At 46.3% G+C, this 26,548-nt stretch overlaps 3 protein-coding genes across 4 annotated transcripts in view; 1 reads left to right on the top strand and 2 right to left on the bottom strand.

Moving 5' to 3' along the window:
- Positions 1–21,877, bottom strand: part of FBXL2 (F-box and leucine rich repeat protein 2) — a 193,916-nt gene extending 172,039 nt beyond the window's left edge. The window contains exon 1 of the mRNA XM_073333076.1: positions 21,818–21,877. Within this exon, the coding sequence (XP_073189177.1) occupies positions 21,818–21,832 (15 nt within the window). The 5' untranslated portion in view covers positions 21,833–21,877. The remainder of the gene's footprint in view (positions 1–21,817) is intronic.
- The window catches only part of CRTAP (cartilage associated protein), a 142,770-nt gene that overhangs the window by 9,766 nt on the left and 106,456 nt on the right, over positions 1–26,548 (bottom strand). Inside the window, exons 11-12 of one of the 2 annotated variants that reach the window (XR_012157462.1) lie at positions 21,818–22,261; positions 3,434–3,790 (exon numbers count right to left, since the gene is read on the bottom strand). The gene's annotated coding sequence lies outside the window, so the exon portion shown is untranslated. The remainder of the gene's footprint in view (positions 1–3,433; positions 3,791–21,817; positions 22,262–26,548) is intronic. The other variant, XR_012157463.1, reaches the window with a different exon arrangement.
- SUSD5 (sushi domain containing 5) overlaps positions 21,780–26,548 on the top strand; it is a 71,083-nt gene continuing 66,314 nt past the window's right edge. The window contains exon 1 of the mRNA XM_073333072.1: positions 21,780–21,879. Within this exon, the coding sequence (XP_073189173.1) occupies positions 21,780–21,879 (100 nt within the window). The remainder of the gene's footprint in view (positions 21,880–26,548) is intronic.

A 26,548-nucleotide genomic window follows, 5' to 3' on the forward strand; every position in this document is an offset into this window, starting at 1 on the left:
TTTATTATTTCATCACACAAATAGGGGGAAAACTTGCAAGGTAGCCCAGGAGGGGTGCATGAGGAGGGAAGCACCGGATGGGGTGGTGGATGAGGGGAGGAGGGAAGGACAACGTCACACTACAATTCAAAACTTATTGAATACCAGCCTTCTGTTGCTTGGGCAATCCTCTGGGGTGGAGTGGCTGCCTGTAGCCTCCCACCGCGTTCTTGGGTGTCTGGGTGAAGAGGATATGGAACTTGGAGAGGAGGACAGGCGTTATTCGGGGGCTGCAGCGGCGGTCTGTGCTCCTGCTGCTTTTCCTGCAGCTCCACTAGACGCCAGAGCATGTCAGTTTGCTCCCCCATTAGGCTCAGCACTGCATCCTTCCTCCTCTCAGCATGTTCCTCCCTCCTCTCATCGTGTTCATTAATGCTTTTTTGGACTCTGCCATTGTTTGCCTCCATGCATTCTGCTGAGCTCTTTCAGTGTGGGAGGACTGCATGAGCTATGAGAACATGTCATCACAAGTGCATTTTTATTGCCTTCTAATCTGCACTAGCCTCTGGGACGGAGATGATAGTGGAGCATAGAAACATTTGCAGCTGTGGAAGGAAAAAAAGGGAGAGTAGTATTTAAAAAGATACATTTTGGAGAACAAAAGGAAGACTATTTCACACTGAATCAAGCGATTCACATTACATAACACATGTGCTTCACCCCCTCCCCTCCACCGCCTGCCTAGTGTCAGGGAAGATCCCTCTCAGCCAAACGCAAACAGCTCAGCATGAACGGGCCTCCCCCACCGCATGACAAAGGCTTTTAGAGTACCTCAAGGAGAGCTTCATGAAGCTGTCTCTGGAGGATTTCCGCTCCATCCCCAGACACGTTAACAGACTTTTCTAGTAGCTATACTGGCCACAAAAGCATCCCAAGTCTTCAGGGCAAATTAATCATTAAACATTCTTGCTTTTAAACCCTGTATTCTATTTACAAAGGTACACTCACCAGAGGTGCCTTCTCTGGCTTCATGGTCAAGGAGCCTGCCTTGGAAGGGTTGGGAGGGTATTGGCTCCAGGGTGATGAACAGTTCCTGGCTGCTGGAGAGAAGGGATTCTCCGCTTGCCTGCTGTGCGCTATCCTCAACCTCCTCCTCCTCATTTTCCTCATCCACAAAATCCTCATCTCTGTTGCGTGAGACTCCCCCCTTGCAGGTGTCCATGGACAGTGGTGGGGTAGTGGTAGGGCCCCCCCCTAGAATTGCATGCAGCTCATTATAGAAGTGGCATGTATGGGGCTCTGACCCGGAGCAACTGTTTGCATCCTTTGTTTTTTGGTAGGCTTGTCTCAGCTCCTTAACTTTCACACGGCACTGCTGTGTGTTCCTGTTGTAGCCTCTGTCCATCATGCCCTTGGAGATTTTGGCAAAATATGTTGGCATTTCATCTTTGGAACGGAGTTCTGCCTGCATGGATTCTTCTTCCCATACAGCAATCAGATCCAGTACCTCCTGTTTGGTCCATGCTGGAGCTCTTTTGTGATTCTGGGACTCCATGGTCACCTGTGCTGATCAGCTCGCCACGCTGGCCAAACAGGAAATGAAATTCAAAAGTTCCTGGGGCTTTTCCTGTCTACCTGGCCAGTGCATCTGAGTTGAGAGTGCTGTCCAGAGTGGTCACAATGAAGCACTCTGGGATAGCTCCCAGAGGTCAATACCATCGAATTGCATCTACACTACCCCAAATTTGACCCAGCAAGGTAGATTTTAGCGCTAAACCCCTCACCGGCGAGGAGTACAGAAATCGATTTTAAGAGCTCTTTAAGTCGAGAAAACAGGCTTGGTCGTGTGGATGGGTGCAGGGTTAAATCGACTTAACACTGCTAAATTTGACCTAAACTCGTAGTGTAGAGCAGGGCTAATTCTGTAGCATAGACCAGGCTTAGGACATGTAAGGAACTAGCTGATCCATTCTTGGAATTGTTAGTGATTATCTCTGAAGCTCATGGAGGATGGGTGAGGGTCCAGAGGACTGGAAAAGGGTAGACACAGAACCTGTCTTTAAAAAGTGGAACAAAGAGAACTTATAGACCAGTTAGGAATTATAGACCAGGGGAATTATAGACCAGTTAGCCTAACTTCAATACCTGGAAAGATACTGGTACAAAATATTAATCAATCAATTTGTAAGCACCTTGAAAATAATAGGGTTATAAGTAATAGTCAACATGGATTTTTCATGAATAAATCATGCCAAACCAACCTTATTCCCTTCTTTGATAGGGCTATTGGCCTAATGGGTGGTGGGGAGCTATTGACTTGATATATCTAGATTTTAGTAAGGCTTTTGACACAATCCCACAGGACAATTTCATAAGCAAACTAAGGAAATATAGTCTAGATCAGTGGTCCCCAAACATTTTACCTCATGACCTCCTTACCCCACTCCACACCCCTCTACTCCCAGCCCCTGAGCTGGGGTTAGGAACCAGGCCACGGTTGTGGCTGGAGCCATGGCTGGGAGCTGGGCCACAATTGGGGCCAGGGGCTGAGGCTGGAGCTGTGGCTGGGCTAGGAGCCAGAGCCACAGCTGGGAACAGGGCTGGGGCTGCGGCTGGGCTGCAGTTGGGGCCCAAGGCTGGTGGCAGGGCTGGAGCTGTGGCTATGGCCAGGAGTGAAGGCACAGCCAGGCCAGCAGGCAGGACCACACCCAGGTACAGAGCTGTGGCCAGGCCGGGAGCCAGGGGATGAGGCAGGGGCCGCAGCTTGGGGTGGGGCAAGGAGTGGAGCAGGAGGAGAGCTAGGGGATAGAGCAGGATTGGATGGTGTCCTCTTTCCCCTTGGGGGCTAGCCTGGGCCTTGCCACACGCTCCCGAATGTTCCTCCATTACCCACTAGGGGGCATGACCCACAGTTTGGGAACTACTGGTCTAGATAAAACTACCATAAGGTGGATTGAAAGCCCATATTCAAAAAGTAGTTAATGGTTTTCATTCAAACTGGGAGGACATATCTAGGGCGTCTCCCAGGGAGTCTGTCCTGAGTCCAGTACTATTCAACATTTTCATTAATGACTTTTACAATGGAGTGGAAGTATGCTTATCAAATTTGTGGAGGATACCAATTTGTAGGTTGCAAACACTTCGGAGGACAGGATTCAAAATAACCTTGACAAATTGGTCTAAAACTAACAAGATGAAATTCAATCAAGACAAGTGCAAAGCATTACACTTAAGAAGGAAAAAAAATCAAATGCACAAATATAAAATGGGGGATAGCTGGTTAGGCTGTAGTAGTGTGTCATGGGCCAGCCCCTCTTCTTCTGGGCCTGACTGCCCTCACAAATAAGTCCAGGGGGACTTCAGCTCTGTGCAACACTTGTGTCCTTTATTCTTTAAGCTTTTTCCCCACCACCAGCGTCTAACTATATACAATCCTTATATGTTTCTCACCTACCATAGGCTGGGCAGTAACCAACTCGAGGACTTCTGCTTGCTTTTGCTTTTTCCCTCCCTCTCCTTCCCAGCCTTTGTAGCTCCTGGCCTATCAGGCTGGCAGGTGTTGCATCGTCCCTTGTCTGTTGGGTAATGGCATAGTGTGACGTGAAGGTGTGGATGGAAGACCATGTTGCTGCCTTGCCTACGTCCTGGATAGGGACCTCCACCAGGAATGCTGTAGATGAGACCTGCATTCTCATGGAGTGTGCCGTAAGCAGAAGGGCTGGAATTTTTGCCAGGTTGTAGCAAGTCCTGATACAGGATGTGATCCATGATGAAATGCACTGGGATGAGATCGGGAGCCTCCTCATCCTTTCTGCAATTGCAATAAAGAGCTGTGGTGACTTACGAAATGGCTTTGTGTGCCCAATGTAGAATGCTAGGGCACGCCTAACATCCAGGGAATGGAACATGCATTCTGTTATTGGCATGGGGCTTAGAGAAGAACACAGGTAAAACTATGTCTTGGTTCACATGAAACTGGGAGACTACCTTTGGCAGAAATGCAGGTTGAGGGCATAGCTGCACCTTGTCTTTATAAAAGACCATATAGAGGGGCTTGGAAGTCAGCACTCTGAGCTCGAATACCCTTCTGGCCAAGGTTATGGCCACCAGAAAGACCACCTTCCAGGAAAGGTAAGAAAGAGGGCAGGTTGCCATGGGCTCAAAAGGGGGCCCCATGAATGCAGACAGGACCTGGCTGAGATCCCACTGGAGAACGGGCCGTTGTACCTGGGGATAAAATCTGTCCAAGCCCTTGAGAAACCTGCCCACCATGGGATTACCGAAGACTGACCTACCTGCTGCCCCTGGGTGAAAGGCCGAAATGGCAGCCAGGTGTACCCTGAGAGATGATATTGCCAGCCCCTGCTGCTTAAGGTATAACAGGTAGTCCAAAATAAGGAGAATTGGCACTAGCTGCAGTTCGGTTCCCCTCTGCAGAGACCAGATGGAAAAACGCTTCCACTTTGCCAGGTACCTGGCATGAGTGGAGGGTTTCCTACTTCCCAATAGGACCTCTCTCACTGGGTCTGAACACTGAAGCTCAAGAGGGGTCAGCCATCGAGTTTCCACGCCATGAGGAGGAGGGACTCCAGATTGGGGTGTTGCAGACGGCCATGGTCCTGTGTGATTAGGGTCGGGCACACAGGAAGTGCTACTGGTCTCTCCACTGAGAGGTTCCTCAACATGGTGAACCAGTGCTGGCAGGGCCACGCTGGTGCTATGAGGATCAAGGAAGCCCTGTCCCAGCGAGTCTTGAAGAGGACTTTGTGTATGAGAGGGAAGGGCGGGAACGTGTACAATGGGTGACTCGTCCATGAAAGCTGAAAGGCGTCCGCAATGGAGCCTGGGCTGTGGTTCAGGAAAGAGCAGAATCGCTAGCACTTCCAGTTGCTCTGTGTGGAGAACAGGTCTATGTAGGGAGAGCCCCACCTCTGGAAAATCGAGTGCACTATGTCCGGCCTGAGGGACCATTCATGACCATAAAACGAGCGGCTGAGACGATCAGCTAGCTTGTTTTGGGCTCCTGGAAGATGCGATGCCTCTAGGTGTATCGAGTGGGCAATGCAAAAATCCCACAGCTCGAGGGCTTCCTGGTACAGGGGAAAGGAGCGAGCACCACGCTGTTTGTTTATATAGAACATCACTGCAGTGTTATCCGTCAGTAGCACCGACACACATGCATAGGTGCCAACTTTTTCCTGCGCCGGTGGGTGCTTGCTTCCTGCCCTGCCCCCCAGCCCTGCCCCGACTCCACCCCCCGCCCCACCCCCTCCTGCCCCTGCCCCGCCCCCATTCAACCCCTTCCCCAAAGTCCCTGCCCAAACTCCTCCCCTTCCCTGCCCCTTTTGGACTCCTTCCTCAAATCTCTGCCCCAGCCCAGTCTCCTCCCTGGAGTGCGCCGCGTTCCTCCTCCTCCCCCTTCCCTCCCAGCATTTGCTGCCGCTAAATAGCTGTTTCATGATGCAAGCGCTGGGAGCTAGGGGGAAAAGCGGGATATGGTGCATTCAGGGGAGGAGGCGGAGGTGAGCTGGGGGGCGGGGGGCGAGCTGCCGGTGTGTGCAGAGCACCCACCAATTTTCCCGTGGGTGCTCCAACCGTGGAGCACCCACGGAGTTGGCGCCTATGCACACATGCACCCTGCAGGAGGGCTGGAATGCTTGCCAGGCCAGACGAACTGCCCTCAGCTCCCTTACGCTGATATGCAGCAATAGTTCTGTGTGGGACCATAGGCCTTGGGTTCTGCTATTGCCCAGATGCGCTCCCCAACCGCGAGCCGAGGCATCCGTGACTAGGGATAACGTAGGTTGGGGTTTGGCAAAGGGTATTCCCACACAGACAACTTGCAGTTGCAGCCACCAATTGAGAGACTCGAGGATGGGAGGGGGGAGGGTAACTATCGTGTCCAGCGGGTCCCTACCCGGCCTGTGCACCCGAACCAACCACGCCTGGAGGGGCCGAAGGCATAACCTGGCATGCTGGACCATGTATGTGCAGGCTGCCATACGCCCCAATAGTTTCATGCAATTTCTGGCCATGGTTGTGGGAAATCGGCGAAAGTTTTCAATAATGTCCATCAGTGCTTGGAAGCGCAGCTCGGGCAGGAATGCCCTGCCCTGTGTGGAGTCCAAGAGAGCCCCTATGAATTCTATTCTCTGCATTGGGGCTAGTGTGGATTTGGGCACATTCAATGTGAGGCCTAGCTTGCGGAATGTGGCCCAGGCCAGGGACACATGCTCTGAGGCCCATGCTTGTGACTCGGCCTTGACGAGCCAGTCGCCTAGGTACGAGAATACTTGCAACCGTCATTTGCGGAGGAAGGCTGCCACAACCACCATATACTTGGTGAATACCTGGGGAGCCACTGACAGCCCAGACGGGGGCACCCTAAACTGATACTCCTGGCCACTGACCACGAATCTCTGGAATCGTCTGTGGGCCAGGATAATGGATATATGGAAGTATGCATCTTTCAAGTCGAGGGCAGCATACCAGTCCCCTGGATCCAGGGAAGGAATGATGGCGGCCAGAGAGATCATGCAAAACTTCACTTTCCTTATGAATATGTTGACATCTTGCAGATCCAGGATAGGCCAGAGCCCACCCTTGACCTTGGGGATGAGGAAATAGTGGGAGTAGAACCCCTTGCCCCTGAACTCCTGAGGAACCTCCTCTATTGCCCCTAGAGCGAGAATGATTGCACCTCCTGCAAGAAGAGTTGTTCATGAGAAGGGTCCCTGAAGAGGGATGGGGAAGGGGGGTGGGAGGGAACAGAACTGGATAGAATATCCCACCCCTACTGTGCTGATGACCCAGTGATCTGATGTGATCTGGGACCAAGCATGGTAGAAGTGGGAGAGTTGATTCACAAAGGGAGGATAAGGATCTGAGACTGAAACTGATGCTCCATCCTCAGGCGTATCTTCAAAAGTTTGGCTTTGGGACAGGGGGCTGTTTGGCTGAATCCTGGCCTTGGCCTGAGGAGCACTGTGGTGGGCGCCTCTTATTATTTCTGCCCTATCTCCTTGACGAGTCTTGCCTAGGAGGCCCAGAATAGGAGCAGGGTAGAAGCAGGACAGGGGCTGAGGCTTAAAAAGCTTTCTTTGAGGTGCAGGAGTATGGATCCCCAAAGATTTCAAAGTTCCCCGCGAGTCCTTAAGGCTGTGCAGGCGAGAGTCTGTATTTTGGGCGAACAGGCCCGCACAGTCAAGGGGAGGTCCTGGACTGTGTTCTGGACCTCAGGTGGTATCCCAGAGACCTGGAGCCATGCACTGCACCTCATTGTGATAGCAGTGGCCATGGTCCGAGCCCCCCAGTCCGCCACGTCTAACGCGGCCTGGAGGGAGGTTCTGGAGACCACCCTCCCCTCCTCAAGGAGTGCACTAAACTCCTTGCGCGAGTCAACCGGGAGCAACTCCTGGAACTTGCCAGCAAGCTCCAAGAGTTGAAAGCATAGCAGCTGAGTACCGCTTTCTGGTTGGCCACTCAAAGCTGGAGCCCCCGAGTCAAGTAGACCTTTCCGCCGAAAAGGTCCAGCTTCTTAGCGTACCGTGACTTAGGTGTGGGACCTGGCTGTCTTTGCCACTCTTTGTGATTTGCCATATCGACCACCAGAGTCCCCAGTTAGGGGTGGGTGAAAAGGTGTTTGTACCCTTTCTGCGGCACAAAATAGAGTCTTTCCACCCCTTTAGTGGTGGGCGGTATAGAGGTCAGAGTTAGTGATGTTTTGGATTGTTCTTATTAGGGGCAAGGCCATCCTAGAAGGACCCCCCGGGGCAAGGACCCACCATTAGGTCAGACTCCTCCATGACCTCTTCTGCCTGGAGATTGAGGTTTAGGGCCACCCTCCTAAGAAGGTCCTGGTGTCCCTCGGTGTTCATCACTGGTAGGGTGGTGGTGGTGCCTGCCACCGCCTCGTCTGGCGAGGAGGAGGCTGGTGGGACAGGGTCTTCCTGCCCTTCTGGATCTCTGGAGGCTGGATCAGGAACCTCGGAGCCTCCCATGACTGGAGGTGGCTCTAGTGTCACTGAAGGCCCTGATTTGGGTGCTGCACCTGAGCGTGATAGCCCAGAGTCCCTGTCTCGTGCAGGGTCCTCAAAAGCCCTGGGAGTGTGGCAAGCCAGTGACGTTGCTGAGGGCGGGACACGGGGTGCAGATGCCACTGATGCCAGCCTGGAGCCCTGACCCTGAGCCTGAGCCTGATGGTAGGCCCAAGGGGTCCAAAAGGACCATTTGACTGGGCCCTGCCACTGGGGCAGCCAGGCAACTGCTGGTGCCAATGGTTCCACTGGTCTGCGATGCCGGGACCAGTGCCAGGACCAGGAGTGGCAGTGGCTGCGTCGAGAGACAGAAGATTCGGTGTCTGACTTGGACGAGTAGTCTGTGCCTGACCACAGGGCAGCGGAGCCTGACAGTGCAGGGAAGCAGTACTAGGGAGATGGTGAGCGGCGTCATAACATCATAGGCTCGCCACAATGATGAAACAGAGGTGCCGCAAAGGGTGGCGGAGCCACATGCAGTGCCGGGACAGACGCTGCAGCCGGTATTGCTGCCAGTGCCTTGGCTTGCGGTGCTGGGGCCCGCACCTGCGGGGCCAGGACGGAGCCGTCATGGCAACGAGGTCCCGTGCTGCCTCGTAGATGTCTGGAATGGAGGGAAGGTCGAGCTTTTCATCCAAATCCTCCCAAGCTGGGGAGTCCACCAGCACCAGACTCAACGGGCCTCCTGTTGGGGCCAGAGTCAACGGCGCCGGGTCTTGAGGCCCAGACCTTGGGTGTCCCGCCAGAGGACGCACCCTGTTGGAGTCCCCTTATGGCTTCTTGACAGAGGAACATCCCCTGTCTGCCTTCTTTTTCTTATGCGGCACCGTGGAATGTAAGCGGTGCCACCTGGTGGCACTGGCCTTACGAGTCGGGGAGCGGCACTGGTGCTCCTTGGAGGAGTCCTTCCTCGGTGCCGGGGTGCTGTGCACCGATGATGCTGGTGCTGCTTCCCATGCCAGCTGTGGGCGGAGGGCCGACTCCATCCGGAGGAGCTTCAAATGATAGTCCTGCTCTCTCTTAGTTCTGGGTCTGAAGCTCCTGCAAATTGGGCACTTATCTGTCTGATGGCCCTCTCCTAAACACTTGAGACAGGCAGCGTGTGGATCGCCTGTGGGCACAGGTTTTGCACACCTCTTACACACCTTAAATCCCTGTGACCGAGGCATGCCCTGATGCCTGGGGAAACTAGGGCATGGGGGAAGCCCCCCGAAGTAAGTCCAACTAGCCACAAACTACTATATAACGAACTAACAACTATGTGGAATGAAGAACAACAACAATGAAGAAAAGGGAACCACTAGGTAAGCAGTGAATGCAAGAGACTGAACTTGTGAATGCAAGAGACTGAACTGCTCCAATGACCATCACTGGCAGTAAGAAGGAACTGAGCAGGCAGCAGGTCGGCCGGTACCTATATACACTACCATAAAGGCGCCGCTCCAGGGGTCTCCACAGCTGACCTGATAGGTACCGCTAGGGGAAAAACCTTCCAACGATCATGCACATGGCGCATGCCTACCTATTGGAACCTATTGGAATGCACATGAGCAATCACTCGAAGAAGAACTTATGCTGCTCAGGAGTGTGAAAAAAACACCCTCCCAAGCGACATAAATTACACCGACACAAGCGCCGGTGTGGACAGCGCTATGCTGGTGGAAAACGCTCTCCCACCAACATAGCTACCACCACTCGTTGTGGTATTTTAATTACGTCGACAGGAGAGCTCTCTCCTGTTGGCATAGAGTGGTTACATGGGAGATCTTACAGAGGGGCAGCTACATCGATACAGCTGTGCCACTGTAAACTCTGTAGTGTAACACTGAGATAAATCCCAAGAAGCCGATTAGTTTGGAGAGAATCAGAGCCATAATTTGAGTCCCAGGTGTGCACAAAATCATGTTATATAAATCAGGTGATTTTGTAAAGTGCTAATTTGTGGCGGGGGAGCTGTATCTCAAGAACCACTTATACAAATGACCACACATTTGAACTATTAATCCTACCCCACATCCCATAAGACACAGTAAATCTCAAGACAAATAAAGCATGTGGTTTGTAGAACACTTAGAACTAGGGGTGACCAGATAGCATGTGTGAAAAATCAGGACAGGGTGGGGGGATTAAGAGGCGCCTATATAAGACAAAGCCCATAATATCGGGACTGTCCCTATAAAATAGGGACATCTGGTCACCCTACTTAGAACAGTTGTCTTTTAAACAGTAAATGAATCTTAATATTAACTATAGCCAACTGCCACTCTGCTATTATGACAGGTTTCAGCGTAGCAGCCGTGTTAGTCTGTATCCACAAAAAAAAAAGGAGTACTTGTGGCACCTTGACAATGCATGGATCGAATGAAGTGAGCTGTAGCTCATGAAAGCTTATGCTCAAATAAATTTGTTAGTCTCTAAGGTGCCACAAGTCCTCCTTTTCTTTCTGCTATAATACAGGCCCGGTTCCTAGTGCTCTGTGCAGCACTAGAGGGCAGCATTAACTCTGCTAATGAGAAGTAAAGGATTCCTTAAAGTAAACCACTACACCTGAAAGAACATTTGTTACTCTAGTTTCATTGCCCATGCTGAGTGAAATGCAAAAAAGAAATCAACGGATGAAAATAAATTAGATTTTTAAAAAACTTTCAGTTTTCATAATTTAAGGATTTATTATAAAAGCGCAAAATAGTGTTCTTATTAATACCTTTCTTCAAATGATTTCAAAACAATTTACAAATATCAAGCCTCCTCATCACATCCCACTGAGGCAGGCAAGGGTCTGTGCACTCTGTGGCACAATGAGACCGTTTGGCCCCCTGATTATTACAGGTCGAGCCCGACTGGGCAGAGGGTGTAGGCGGGTGGCTTGGGAGGCGCTTGTAGCCCTTGGCTCATTTATGGGGCTGGTCCTGTCGAGGCTGACTCCCTTGGCCCCGTGGCTGCTGCAGTTTGAACCGCTTACGCACCAGGCTGGGACGTAGAGACCCAGGGTTTTTAGGGTGGTGCCAGAGTCCATGAGGCCATGCGATTTGCTGTCTGTTTTTTCTGCAAATAGGGCCCAGCCATCGAAGGGCAGGTCCTGCAATGACTGCTGAGCCTCGGTAGACAACCCAGAGAGAGCAGCCAAGAGGCTCGTCACATGGAGATAGTGGAAGCCATGGTGCGGGCAGCAGCATTCACAGCATCTGACGCCGCTTGAAGGGCCGTCCTGGCCAAGGTCATGCCCTCATTGAGGATCACTCTGAACTCCTTCTTGGAAGACTCAGGGAGCGCCCCTTCGAACTTGGCCATGGCTTCACTGACATATTGAAGTCATATCGGCCAAGGAGGGATTGGTGGTTGGCCACTCTCAGCTAAAGGCTGGAAGACGAATAAAACTTTCATCCAAAAAGATCCATCCTCCTCAAGTCTTTATTTTTGGGGGTGGCCCCAGGTTGTCCCTGCCTCTCCTTGTGGTTAACTGCCTCAGCTACAAGGGAATTGGGGGCTGGGTGGGAGTATAAGTTCTCATGCCCTTTGGTTGGCACAAAGTACTTGCATTCGGCCCTTTTAGAGATGGGGCCAAGGAAGAGGGGTTCTGCCACAGGGCATTAATGATCTTAGAAACCCCTTCATGAAGGGGTAGAGCCACCCTGGCAGGAGCCGAGGAGCAGAGGACGTCGAACAGAGAGTCAGGGAGCGTGCACTATGATTCGGTTAACTCCCCTTCATAGGAAAAGCTAGAGAGCAAGAGGCTGCTGCAGGAAGGTCCAGCAAGGCAGGAGCACAAAGAAACAAAATGTCAGGTGTTTGGGGAGGCATATATCACAAATTCTTAGAAAAATCACAGATTCCACAAGCGGAGCATTGCAGAGTCCACAGAGCCCTGATTGGGGCAGCTCACAGCTGTGGAGCTGTTGTTCCAGGCTGTGTGCAGACTTTGGTGAGCATCACTGCACTGGTTACGCTTTGTTTGCATTTTCAAAGTTCTGTATGCAACCAAAAGGACTAAAACCATTATTTAAAAAAATGAAACCTGAGATTCTGGAGCACAATTCTGGTGCATGAGGTGAACTCCCTGGCAAATGCAACAGAATCCATGAGGTTCTAAGGTGAGTAGTATTATATTCATAGAATCATAGAATATCAGGGTTGGAAGGGACCTCAGGAGGTCATCTAGTCCAACCCCCTGCTCAAAGCAGGACCAATCCCCAACTAAATCATCCCAGCCAAGGCTTTGTCAAGCCTGACCTTAAAAATATCTAAGGAAGGAGATTCCACCACCTCCCTAGGTAACGCATTCCAGTGCTTCACCACCCTCCTAGTGAAAAAGTTTTTCCTAATATCCAACCTAAACCTCCCCCACTACAACTTGAGACCATTACTCCTTGTTCTGTCATCAGGTACCACTGAGAACAGTCTAGATCCATCCTCTTTGGAACCCCCTTTCAGGTAGTTGAAAGCAGCTATCAAATCCCCCCTCATTCTTTTCTTCCGCAGACTAAACAATCCCAGTTCCCTCAGCATGTCCTCATAAGTCATGTGTTCCAGTCCCCTAATAATTTTTGTTGTCCTCCGCTGGACGTTTTCCAATTTTTTCACATCCTTCTTGTAGTGTGGGGCCCAAAACTGGACACAGTACTCCAGATGAGGCCTCACCCATGTTGAATAGAGGGGAACGATCACGTCCCTCGATCTGCTGGCAATGCCCCTACGTATACATCCCAAAATGCCATTGGCGTTCTTGGCAACAAGGGCACACTGTTGACTCATATCCAGCTTCTCGTCCACTGTAACCCCTAGGTCCTTTTCTGCAAAACTGCTGCCGAGTCATTCGGTCCCTAGTCTGTAGTGGTGCATGGGGTTCTTCCATCCTAAGTGCAGGACTCTGCACTTGTCCTTGTTGAACCTCATCAGATTTCTTTTGGCCCAATCCTCTAATTTGTCTAGGGCCCTCTGTATCCTATCCCTTCCCTCCAGCGTATCTACCTCTCCTCCCAGTTTAGTGTCATCTGCAAACTTGCTGAGGGTGCAATCCACACCATCCTCCAGATCATTTATGAAGATACTGAACAAAACCAGCCCGAGGACTGACCCTTGGGGCACTCCACTTGATACCGGCTGCCAACTAGACATGGAGCCATTGATCACTACCCGTTGAGCCTGACAATCTAGCCAACTTTCTATCCACCTTATAGTCCATTCATCCACCCCATACTTCTTTAACTTGCTGGCAAGAATACTGTGGGAGACCGTGTCAAAAGCTTTGCTAAAGTCAACGAACAACACGTCCACCGCTTTCCCCTCATCCACAGAGCCAGTTATCTTGTCATAGAAGGCAATTAGATTAGTCAGGCATGACTTGCCCTTGGTGAATCCATGCTGACTGTTCCTGATCACTTTCCTCTCCTCTAAGTGCTTCAGAATTGATTCCTTGAGGACCTGCTCCATGATTTTTCCAGGGACTGAGGTGAGGCTGACTGGCCTGTAGTTCCCAGGATCCTCCTTCTTCCCTTTTTTAAAGATGGGCACTACATTAGCCTTTTTCCAGTCGTCCGGGACTTCCCCGGATCGCCATGAGTTTTCAAAGATAATGGCCAATGGCTCTGCAATCACATCCGCCAACTCCTTTAGCACTCTCGGATGCAGTGCATCCGGCCCCATGGACTTGTGCTCGTCCAGCTTTTCTAAATAGTCCCAAACCACTTCTTTCTCCATGGAGGGCTCGTCACCTCCTCCCCATGCTGTGCTGCCCAGTGCAGTAGTCTGGGAGCTGACCTTGTTCGTGAAGACAGAGGCTAAAAAAGCATTAAGTACATTAGCTTTTTCCACATCCTCTGTCACTAGGTTGCCTCCATCATTCAGTAAGGGGCCCACACTTTCCTTGACTTTCTTCTTGTTGCTAACATACCTGAAGAAACCCTTCTTGTTACTCTTAACATCTCTTGCTAGCTGCAACTCCATGTGTGATTTGGCCTTCCTGATTTCAACTCCTGCATCCCCGAGCAATATTTTTATACTCTTCCCTGGTCATTTGTCCAATCTTCCACTTCTTGTAAGCTTCTTTTTTGTGTTCAAGATCAGCAAGGATTTCACTTTAAGCCAAGCTGGTCACCTGCCATATTTACTATTCTTTCTACACATCGGGATGGTTTGTCCCTATAACCTCAATAAAGATTCTTTAAAATACAGCCAGCTCCCCTGGATTCCTTTCCCCCTCATGTTATTCTCCCAGGGGATTCTGCCCATCAGTTCCCTGAGGGAGTCAAAGTCTGCTTTTCTGAAGTCCAGAGTCCGTATTCTGCTGCTCTCCTTTCTTCCCTGTGTCAGGATCCTGAACTCAACCATCTCATGGTCACTGCCTCCCAGGTTCCCATCCACTTTAGCTTCCCCTACTAATTCTTCCTGGTTTGTGAGCAGCAGGTCAAGAAGAGCTCTGCCCCTACTTGGTTCCTCCAGCACTTGAACCAGGAAATTGTCCCCTACCCTTTCCAAAAACTTCTTGGATTGTCTGTGCACCGCTGTATTGCTCACCCAGCAGATATCAGGGTGATTGAAGTCTCCCATGAGAACCAGGGCTTGCGATCTAGTAACTTCCGTGAGTTGCAGGAAGAAAGCCTGGTCCACTTCATCCCCTGGTCCAGTGGTCTATAGCAGACTCCCACCATGACATCACCCTTGTTGCTCACACTTCTAAACTTAATCCAGAGACACTCAGGTTTTTCTGCAGTTTCATACTTGAGCTCTGAGCAGTCATACTGCTCCCTTACATACAGTGCAACTCCCCCACCTTTTCTGCCCTGCCTGTCCTTCCTGAACAGTTTATATCCATTCATGACAGTACTCATATTCAGTTTGCTGAATGAGAAACTGAGGGCAAAAATCCATCCCATTGCAGAAGACCTGCACGTGCTTTATGCCCCAAGACTCCTAGTCCTATTTTCTAACCACTAGAGCATGCAACTTCCAAATTTGTAACAGAGGCCCTCATAGCTTCCTCTTGCAAGAAAGCCTGTAGCTGCAGGGAGCTAAACTGGAAATACTTTGTTTGAGAGTTTCCTCCCAGATATTTCTCCCCAATTGTTTAGGGAGGAAGGTGTGGCTTCATGCTGGCTCTGGGTCTCTAGTCAATTCCGCATCTCTGTGCCGCAGCAAGGGTGCTATGTAGACAGACTACTGCAATCAAAAACTATGCCCACGTATCCCACACCGCACAGATCCTTTAAAGGGATTCCCAGCAAGGCTTGGACTAGAGCTGGGTAAAAAATGGTTTTCTCTATATTTTTTTTGCCATTTTGCATCAGGATGAAACTGAGACCTTTCAAAAATTTTCTCAGTGAGTGCCCTAACCACTGGGTTATTGGCTGTTCTGATCTCTCTCTCACACTTGGTCCTTGTGACAAGAAATTCAATTCTGGAGCTGAGGAACCCTCCCAGAGAAACTGATATATTGCCACAAAAAGTTTTGGTTTTGATGAATCAGCATCTTCCAACAAAACAACATTTTGTTAGAAAATTCCCGACCAGCTCTAGTTGGAACCTGCCCAAAACTGTATTACCTTTTTGCCCTGACTGTTACAAAGGGGAAGTGGGAGGATGCAATGCATCCCCTTGACTTGCCCACTCCTCGTCTGACTCACTTGCTGCCTCCGCTCATCCCCAGAAGCCAATGAATTCCTTTCCAGGGCCTAGGGAAGGGGGAAACAATGAAATAGAGGTAGCTGACCCCTCCAACCTCCACAGAGGAGGAGGAAATTCATGTGCAGAAGGTGCACAGAACTAGGGGATACAATTGGGTTAAATAAAGTACCTTTTAAAACGCTGCATGATTTTCATCTCTTTTAACCTTCTAAGAGGATATTACAAACAATGGAGAGGAAAGCAAAGTAAAAATCTAATAACAAACAAACAAAATAACCCTGATAGTGTCTTGTACATTTATGTTCTTCAGCAGATTAAACTGATCTCAATAAAAAACATGTGAACTTTATATTTTTAGTAATTATAGATTATTATTAATATTATTGCTTACTGGCCTGGCATCCTCTGCTTTCTCTCCCTGAGTCTGCTCAGTCTTCCAGGAATGAAGTGTGATTTTTACAGTTTACATTGCATTGCAATGATTTATATGTGGGTCCTGGCCTGTCACATGATGTCCTTTGACCTGTACAACATGATGTAAGTGTAAGAATCACACCCATTCTCACAGAACCAAAACACAGTTTTCACCACACCACCCACAAACTGGGGTACATGCCTTTTTATTTTATTTTTGGCAGCTCCCTGAATTACTTTTAGGTACCTCTGCACGTTCCTACTTTTCATTTAACGAGGTGCAAACACTCTGTATAAATAAAATAAAAAGCTCCCTGTGGCTAACAGACTGCTGCTGACTGCCACACACTGAAAAATGTTTGTCTCCATTGCTGTTGCTTAATAATTCAAATTTTATAAACAAAGAAATCATTCTCTCTTTCTCTCCCCCTCATCCCTCTCATCTGGTTTTGGGGGTTAGAAGCTTGGATATAGCTGCAAAAAAACCTTCAGCTGACAGTATACAGTGCTATCAATGCATACAATAGTTGTACAGTACTACCAGAGTTTTCCGAGTACCTCAGGCACACAGGCTCCACATCCCTTAGGATCCATATGTCCACCATTGCAGTGCTTGTATGTTAATGCTGCATTGTCTGTCGGATATTTCAGTTCCCTTTACATAAGATTTGCCATCCAAGGCCAGGCACTTTCATTATTGTCTCATATCCTGTTTCTGGCATCAGCTGATGCTGGAGGCTTCAGAAGGTAAAAATTTGCCACAATAACAATGTAATATTACTGAGTTATCGATTAAGATGCCCAGACAGGTTACATGAAGTTACACTGAGAGTCAGTGACACAATCAAGAATAGAATCCAGCTCTTCCGGGCTTCTATTCCTCTAACTACTAAAAACTACTATTTCTCAAATCTCCTCATAGGTGATTAGGGGGACCAGATGTCCTGATTTTTTAGGGACAGTCCAAAATTTTTTTTTCTTATATAGGCTCCTATTACCCCTGTCAGGGTTCCCTCCCCACTCTGAACTCGAGGGTACAGATGTGGGGACCCACATGAAAGACCCCCTAAGCTTATTTCTACCAGCTTAGGTTAAAACTTCCCCAAGGCACAAATTCTTTGCCCTTGGAGGGTACACTGCCACCACCAAGTGATTTAACAAAGAATCAGGGAAAGGACCACTTGGTGTTCCTATTCCCCCAAAATATCCCCCCAAGCCCTTCCATCCCCTTTCCTGGGGAGGCCTGAGAATAATATCCTAACCAATTGGTTACAAAGTGATCACAGACCCAAACCCCTGGGTCTTAGGACAATAGAGAAATCAGTCAGGTTCTTAAAAGAAGGATTTTATTTTAAAAAAAGGTAAAAATCACTTCTGTAAAATCAGGATGGAAAATAACTTTACAGGGTAACAAAAGATTTGAAAACACAGCAGGACTTCCTCTAGGCATAGTTTCAAAGTTACAAAAATGGGAATAAACCTCCCTCCAGCAAAGGAAAAATTCACAAGCAAAACAAAAGATAATCTAACACGCCTTGCCTGGCTTTTACTTACATTTTTTGTAATATGAGAGACTTTTAGGATGGTTTATAGAAGGAGTTTTCTGACCTGATGTTTCTCTGCTTCCCAAGAGAACACACAAAACAACCCCCCCCCGCCCACAAGATTTGAAAGTATCTTCTTTCCCCATTGGTCCTTTTGGTCAGGTGCCAACCAGGTTATCTGAGCTTCTTAACCCCTTACAGGTAAGGAGGAATTCTAGGCTACCCTTAGCTGTATGGTTATGACAACCCCCTATTCCCATCCTGATTTTTCACACTTGCTGTGTGGTCACCCTATTGGTTATCAAATCTCTCCATCCAAGGACTAGAATCTTTCACAGGCCCTTGTTTTCAAAGGCATCTATTTTCTAGATAACATTTTAATAGGTCTTCAGCTCTTGCTACCATATGTTAGCACTGAGATTGCATTCCAGTTGAAAATTCTGTTTTGTTTTGGTACTGTGTATCTTTCATGTCCATATGTTGTTGAATTTACTGGATGCTGTGGATGCCTTTCCTATTCTTAATGTCACTTCTTTCTTGAGGTCTCCATTCACTAATATAGTAATGACCAAGTAAATGAACTGTTTCAGCCTTCTTGATGTTTTTGCCTTCTATCTTCCCTTTTTGAGAAAGGTTATTCAGAAGATGGTGATTGAGCAGCTTCAGTCCCATCTGGAAACAATTATATTTTCTGACACCTTTCATTCTGGATTAGATCATCCTACACCATGTAGAAAGACCTTAACATGATGGATCACCTTCTCCTAGCAATGGACAAAAGAGATATGTCTTTGCTACTAATGCTATATACAGGCTTCCACAGGAGGTTGTGGAATCCTGTCACTGGAGGTTTTTAAGAACAGGTTGTTAGACAAACACCTGCCAGGGATGATCTAGATATATTTGGTCCTGCCTCAGCACAGGGGCCTGGACTTGATGACTTCTTGAGGTCCCTTCCAGCCCTACATTTCTATGATTCTATACCAGCAAGAGAGAAAATCATAGGGTTTTGATATATAAAGGCTGCCCAATAAGGGGGAGAGAAGGGCTAGAAGGTACAAGTTATGACATGCCCTAACACAGTGGCTCTTAACCTTTCCAGACTACTGTACCCCTTTCAGGAGGCTGATTTGTCTTATGTACCCCAGGTTTCACCTCACTTAAAAACTACTTGCTTACAAAATCAGACATAAAAATACAAAAGTATCACAGCACAGTATGATTGAAAAAAATGCTTATTTTCCCATTTTTATCATATAATTATAAAATAAATCAACTGGAATATAAATATTGTACTTACTTTTCCATGTGTAGTATATAGAATAGTATAAACAAGTCATTTTCTGTATAGAATTTTAGTTTGTACTGACTTCGCTAGTCCTTTTTATGTAGCCTGTTGTAAAACTAGGCAAATATCTAGATGAGTTGGTGTACCTCCTGGAAGACTTCTGCATACTCCCAAGTGTACATGTAACACTGGCTGAGAACCACTGCCCTAACAGATGTGTGCTGGAGATAAAATTTCTTGACAATAAAACAATATGCATGTGTTAGGACATAGTGAAGCCTAGCTTCTTGTTTCCTCCAGATGTGATATGACTCTTTGCATTGCCCAGAGACAAGCCAGGGCCCCTTACCAATGGGACATCCTTAACATTATTATTATTACTAATAATAATACCTAGTTCTTATATACCACTTAAGCACTGTATATTTGCATGTAGCTATATATGTGAATCATCACTGTCGGTATACTGTTCTGGAATATTTAAAAGGTTAACAGCACACTAAACAAGTAACACCTCAATTCTGCAGGTCTGATGGATGATCTTCAATTTAGCATTTTAAAAGAGTAGCAAACTCCTCTTTTGGAGGCAGGAGCCAGGAAGGAATTTTTTACTGATCTTGTTTTTACCCACCCACAGACTGGCGTGCTTATTCTCCTTTGGCACAAAAAGATTTTAGAAGTTTAATAGAATGTTTGTTAAGGACTTAAAGATTTTAAAATTAAAAATGTACAGGATACCATTTAATTACTATCTCATGCAGATGTAAAATTTAATACTTTCTAATGAATTTTTTAAAAATTCCAGGCTGCGAAACTAGTCCCCAAGAAGGCAAATATACATATACACGCTCCCCCCTGAAATAATTTAAATAGTTTATACCTAAACATTGGTGGTCTGTCTTAAGACAGATGGCCAAATCCTGCACACTGTAGTTATGCATGTATTTTGGGGCCAATAGGATTTTTTTTTTTGCATGAGTAAGACTACCAAAATATAGGCTCCTTTAGAAGGTTAACAAATAGCAAATATCAGGTTTGTTTTATTTCAGTAGCTACATCATTAGTAAAAGAATCAAATGAATAAATCCAAAGAACTCCAAAAGGTTCTTTTTCCCCTTGCTATCATGTTGTACATTAATATCTGTTATATTTAGCACACATTTGCTGTAATAAATAAAGTTATCAAATAATGACATTAGGCCAAGGACTGAATGGGCAGGAAACTGACCTAACTTCTAACCCCTAGTAGTGGTTGTCCTTCCAGGTTAGGTTTGAGACAGCTTGGCAGAGCAATGTAGAGAAGCTCCCTTCTATGTGTTTTCTGTGCATAAATAGAAGACTTCAAAGCTATCAATCAAAACCCTTTGCAAGGATAAATTCACACAAGCCAGAGAGAGAGAGAGAGAATGCTGAGGGAGAGCATTATGTATCTAGATTAATCAAATCCATTCTATTTAAGATATTTCTAGGGCATCCAGCACCAAAGTCTCCTTTGAAGCTCACACACAGAGACTCTTGAGCTTGAGCCATTCCAACTAGACTGTGAAAATAACTTGCTGCAGGTTCAACACAGTAGCAACGTAGTCTGCACTGCAGCTAGGTATCAGCCCCCTTTCATTTACTACACTGGGGGAGGGGGAAGGCAGCGCTGGCCTCCGCTTGCTGTTTCCTCTCTCGATGGCTCTCCGTTTCTCCAGCAGGCTGGCGCGTTCCTGCCCAACCTCACATGTCTGGGGGGGGAGGGGGGATCTTAAGAAGCCGAAAAAAACCCATCCCCAAACGAGACTATGAAAAACAACATTTCTGAGCTCTGCTCAGTTCCAATAGCAACACGAAACTATGTGCCGTTTATGTATTTCACGAAATGGCTCCTGGCACAACTGTCAGTCCCTTTCGGTCTGCATCCATTCCTGGGGGCTTCCTTTTAGTCTTATTTGGGCACGTGCTAGGGTGCGGGAGAATAAGGGACCGAGGAGTGCTGACAGAAGCTGCAATCTTCCCACACAAAGCTCTGTGAGTGCCCTTCATTCCCCAGCGGCCCTAACCCGTTAGTCTGTGCATAGCTGGCTGATATACTTCTATCTTGATCTGCAGCCCTCACCCCAACCTCCCCTCCAGACCTCCAGCCAATGCACCTGGCTCCTGACCTGCACTAGCCTCTGCTCTGCCCTTTCAGTCCTGGGTTCCCACACAATTTAATCAATTCACCTCAGCCTGACCTGCAGCATCCCTCCTGCTATTCCAGCCCTAGGAATCCACGGTGCTCAGCCCAGGCACTCAGCCCTGATAACAGCACCCCTTGCTATCCCAGACCTGGACCTCTTCTGAGCTGAGGCTGCCAAACTGCGTGGTGATGATTATGCGGTGCCGACCACACAATCTCCATACATTTGAACCCAAATCTCCAGAGATGAAAGGCCCCTCCGTGAACTCACCACTCACAGCACCACCCGCTATCTAACTCCCCTTCTCCTTTCAGGCAGGGATTTCGCCCGCTTGATGCTTGCAGCTTCCCCCTTTCTCTCCCTCTGGGCTTTTATATTTCTTCCACTCTGACCCATTAAGTATTTACTGACAGCGCCATGTGACTTTTAACACCGGTCCTCCATGTGCACTGCCCTGCAGAATTGGGCCAGATAAAACCGCTCCCCAAACCCAGCTGGCGGGACATTTTCCTCCCCCTCCACTCTCTCACTGTAGCAGCCAAGCGAAGGATTCCTCTTTCTTTCCCTCTTTCTTTTCCCATCCCTCCCTCCTTTCGTGCAAGCCCAACACGCAGGATCCTGCCGAGGAAAAGTGCCCATTGAAATCATCACCACCACCGATCCTGCGCCTGAGGCTCATAGAAGAAATAAAACCCCTTTATAGCCAACCTCCTGCGGCTGAGGACTTAATAGCATGGCAATGGCTCCAGGCTCTAAGAGATTCACACTCACCTTTGTCCAGTACATGGGATCTGTCTGTTTCCTCCTCCAGATCGTCTCTGTTGAGGCTGATGGTGAGTTCAATGCAGTTCGGGCTGAGTTAGTATTAGTGGAATCCGATTGGTATGCTGTTATTGAAACAAACAAAAAAACAACTTAAATATACGCCCCATTCCGGGTTAAGGAACGTCTGATTCTATTTTTTGAAACTCTCCAAATATCCTGGGGTTAAACAGAGAAAGGAATTAAGATCTCATAAAGATGAGATTATGGTATTAGAACAAAATTATGTGACAGGGAACTTGTCCGGGGGAAATAATAATAAAAAGGCAGGATAAGAAGAAGAAGAAGAATTAGTTAAATTTTAGAGAGCTTCTCCCACAACCAGTAATGTCTCCCCAAATACCGAACTTGACATCTCAGTACAGGTCCCTCTGGGTTGTAAGCATCAGGTACCTGAAAAACAGGAAGACAAAAGTCAAAGACTTTCCCCTGTACCGTCTTCTCTCCGTTACTACACACGCTCACGACATCTGCCAACCTTACTGCATGAGCGTAAATTGCTTCATTTCACTGCGAGGTGATTTCAATGGAACATGAATTTGGCTGAAAGCACCAGCTACTAGCTACCCTGAAATGATCCGTTTTGCTGTCTGACAATAATCTGAATGGACTGTACGCTTTTCCTTCCTAAAAGCCTGTACAGTTTTAACTATTTCACCTTAATTAATGGTGATCAAACTGCCTTAACAAGAACATGATTTATTTTAAAAACAAGTCTGTTTTCCTGGGAGAGAGCAGTGCTGAATGGCTACGCTTGTTTCTTCATGCTCAAAATCAGGGTAGAGTTATGCCTGATTTCAGTTTTTTAAGTACACTAACCTCATTCCACTGATGTTTGCTATGTGATTACAGAGGATGTTAAGACAAACATTATTGAATAACAAGAATGTTTTCATTTTGCTCCGAGAATATTTCGTCTCAGTTTTTTGTCTTCGATTTTCATTTATTTCATTTGATAATCGAAATAAGAGAAGGAAGAAAAAATGGAGACAAACTTTCCTTGCATGTGTACGTTTATTGCATGCGGTGTATAATAAAGGTTTATGTAGCAGAACCCACTGTCATAAATTTGGTGACAATGAAATTGAGTTAAGAATGAAGAAGGAAAGGTCACATCCTTTCAAAGCACTGCAGCTTGCAAAACTGCAATTCCAGTTTTAGTGAAGGAACCTCTTATAGCAAAACTGCTTTGTGGGGAGAAAAAATACTTCACTATATTTGGAAACATGGAGACAGAGAAAAGAATAATTATTTTGCTTGGTTAAGAAAGCTTTTTCTTAAGTATCCGTCAGTGGTAGCTATCCCAGAGACCTTCTGGTTCCATCCTAAACTGACCTCCTCTGAGATAGCCAAGAGAAAAGGTGGGTGAGATAATATCTTGTATTGGACCAACTTTTACTGGTGAGAGAGACAAGCTTCGGAGCTTTTACACAGAGGAAAAAATGTTGTTGAACAGTATTTCAGTGACCATTTCTAAAGGCTTACTTAAGGGAGTTCATGACATATTTTAATGGGCATTCAATAGTTTGTCACATTCATCTTACACATGAAATGTACACAGATATGGTAAAATAATTAAAAATTACAGGGAAGAAGATGTAAAGAACAATATAAGTGCAAAGCATTATTATAAAATGATAAATAGTCTCCATTTTTATTTAACTTCTTCTAAATGACATTCTGGAAAACTTGTTGGTTCATTATTACCAAGCTATTCAAAGTGTTTTCTTAATATCGTGATTTAAGCCAACTCCTGTAATGCTGAGAAATCACTTTATGTGAAGTTATGTCACTATGTAGAATTGCCAGGTTTAAATAAATCTGAGAGTATAAACCAGGAACAATATTTCCTTTCATAATAGATTCTGAACTGGCCTGAACAGGAAACCATCTTCTCATTTGTGAAAATTATAGATGAAAATTTAATTTTGCAGACAATTCCTGCTCTGTAAGGTTTGCAGATGTGAGTGGTGACATGACAAGGAACAATTCTGGATAATATATATATTTGTTACTTTTAACAAAAAATAACAATGTTTTGCAAACTGCTCAGGGGATTTAGAGTATACTTTGTAAAAACCTCATGAAACCAAGCCTGGTCTCTGTATAGGCAAACCTCAGAAACTTGTTACAATATATTACCCTAAGGGAGACGCTGGCTTTATTCTCTGACATGTAAATAATGACATAGTGTAGACAATATAACTAGAGATCATACAGGCCTGGTAGAGGTGTAAAGCCTCAAGCATTTTTTGATCTCTTTTGACTAATAGTTTTCCACAACACACATGGACGTGGTGTAGCTAGAATCCATGAAGATGTAGGTAGAAGCTAAAATAAAATATAATTTAGGATTTCTGTGTGACTTTTATAAGTTGAGGCTATGTCTACACTGGCAACTGAACAACAAAACTTTTGTCTTTCAGAGGTTTTAAATACCTCCACCTCCAGAAAGACAAAAGTTTTGCTGACAAAAAGCACCAGTGTGAACAGCTCTTTGTCAGCAGGAGCACTCTCGTTGGGGATGGAAGTTTTTTGTCGGCAGGAGAGTGACAAACAGCGGCTACACTGTGTGCCATTTAGCGACACGGCTTCAGTGACACAGCCCTGTTGCTAAAAGCTGTGTAGTGTAGACATAACCTAAATGTGTCTGCTAATGGCACCTGGACTGAGGTCAATCAGCTAGAAGCTTCCCTAAGACCATTTATCCTTTAATTTACACTGGTGTAAATCAGGAGTATTTTAACTCCATTAGAGTCAGTGGAGTTACTACAGAATAAAACAAGGGTAAATAGAGAACTAAGCCCTAAGGCTGTTCATCCATGACAATCACAGGTAGATTCCAGATTTGTACATGGAGGGAACGTATATTCACAAGGATTTACATGGATAGCTTGCATTAGTACAACTACCTGCACATCAAAATAAACTCTAACCCTCACCCTTGTAAAGACGGAGATTCTAGCTATGTCATTATGATCATGACTGGCCTCAGCTATACCAGTATAAATGGGGAGTAACTGGAGTTTGCATTTACACTGAGTTAAATGAATCAGGCCCTGTGGAAGCTGTATAAGAATTAACACTTTTACTCTGTTTTACCTTTTTCAGAGCTGCCAAAATGTCCATATGTACCAACAGTAGTTTTCCATAGAACATTGGTCAGATGAACAAAATGTTGTAACAGTGTGACAATAATTAATCAGTACAATTAATATAATATTGAAGTGAACATCAGTAGTTTACTTTTGGCAAAAGCTTGCAAAATTGCTCCAGCAAGAAATAATTTTATTTTTTAAGTTTTGTGTTACATGCAAAACATTTTGCCCACTCCACTAATTGGGTCAGTACATAGACTGCAAGTGGAAGAAATTCCAGGAATTCTGAATCCATAAAGTTAGACACAATTAGACACTGGCCTGAGCTACAAAATTCTGACCTCAAACCATATCTAATGTTTCTAAAATTAGGCTTTGTGGGACTCAAATATGGGGTTTTGGTTCATTTCTCAAATACAATTGAGAGTATTCTCATCTCAATATGTGCTTACAAAACTGTCATTAATGTTCACACACACACAGAGAGACAGAGTGCAGGTTAGACCCCACTATTTCAAATGTCAGGTTTCTTCTTATGGAACCATCAGTAAACAAAAAAGCCAGAGGAACTAATGGACAGATGAAAAACTGATACATTTCAAAGAATAAGGGGAAAGTAATAAGAAGCAACTTCCTGTACTGAAAATGGATTAAGAAAGCTGTGACAAAGGCAGCTTCCAGTTCCCTCCTGAGCACTTGGTTCCTGTTGCTTTTATCTATTTAGATGGAAGGGGAAATTATTTTTAAAAAAGGTAAAATAATAATAATAAAAAAAGTGACACTGATTCTTTACATTTAGGGTGTAAATCAAACCCAAGAGAATGAATGGGAATTTTCCTTTATCCTATTCTAGATGGTTTAGTGGTCTCTTCTGGCCTCAAACTCTATGATTCTATTTTTGTTTTATTATCTCCAGGCACTTGTGCATGAGCAGCACATGCAAGCAATTCAGGTTTCCATTTACAAAGCACAGAAAATAAGTTTGTCAGCTGCATCAATAAATAAATAAAAATCCAGCCCTTATTATGGTAAAACAGAAGGTAAAATTGAATTTACCTGAGTAAGAATTGCAGAGTTGGTCTCCCACTTTGCTATTTCTCCAATTATGCAATATTTTAAGCAGTTTGAATTAAATAAGAAGCAATCAATCCTTTTAGATCCTTACAGAAATAAACTCTCCATTCATGAACAAGCACAGCTGATAATTGCCAAAATCTTGCTGTCTGTATTTGAACGCTCCACCCTTGCTATTACAGCCAAGGCCATTGTACTCCATAGCCATAGAAACAGCAATAAAATTGCTTTCTCACTACAGATGGAATAATGACCCCCACAAAATGTACCTCTCTCCATTTCCAAATGGTCACCACCTCTGGTTTGGTATATAACTTTAGGGGACCAGTCTGCCGGCATCAGGTCATGGGGTCAGCAAACTAGGTGGGCATTTTTGGGGAGTCAGCAGGTCTGCATTGGATAGGCACAAACTGGGGGTGGGATTGGAGGAATCCATACCACTGGCCTACTGGTTTTTGGAGATTAAGCAGGAAAGGGGCTGTATTATTGTTCAATGGAACTGCTCTAT

Source organism: Lepidochelys kempii, chromosome 2 (assembly GCF_965140265.1).
Source record: "Lepidochelys kempii isolate rLepKem1 chromosome 2, rLepKem1.hap2, whole genome shotgun sequence".
Classification (NCBI taxonomy): Eukaryota; Metazoa; Chordata; order Testudines; family Cheloniidae; genus Lepidochelys; species Lepidochelys kempii.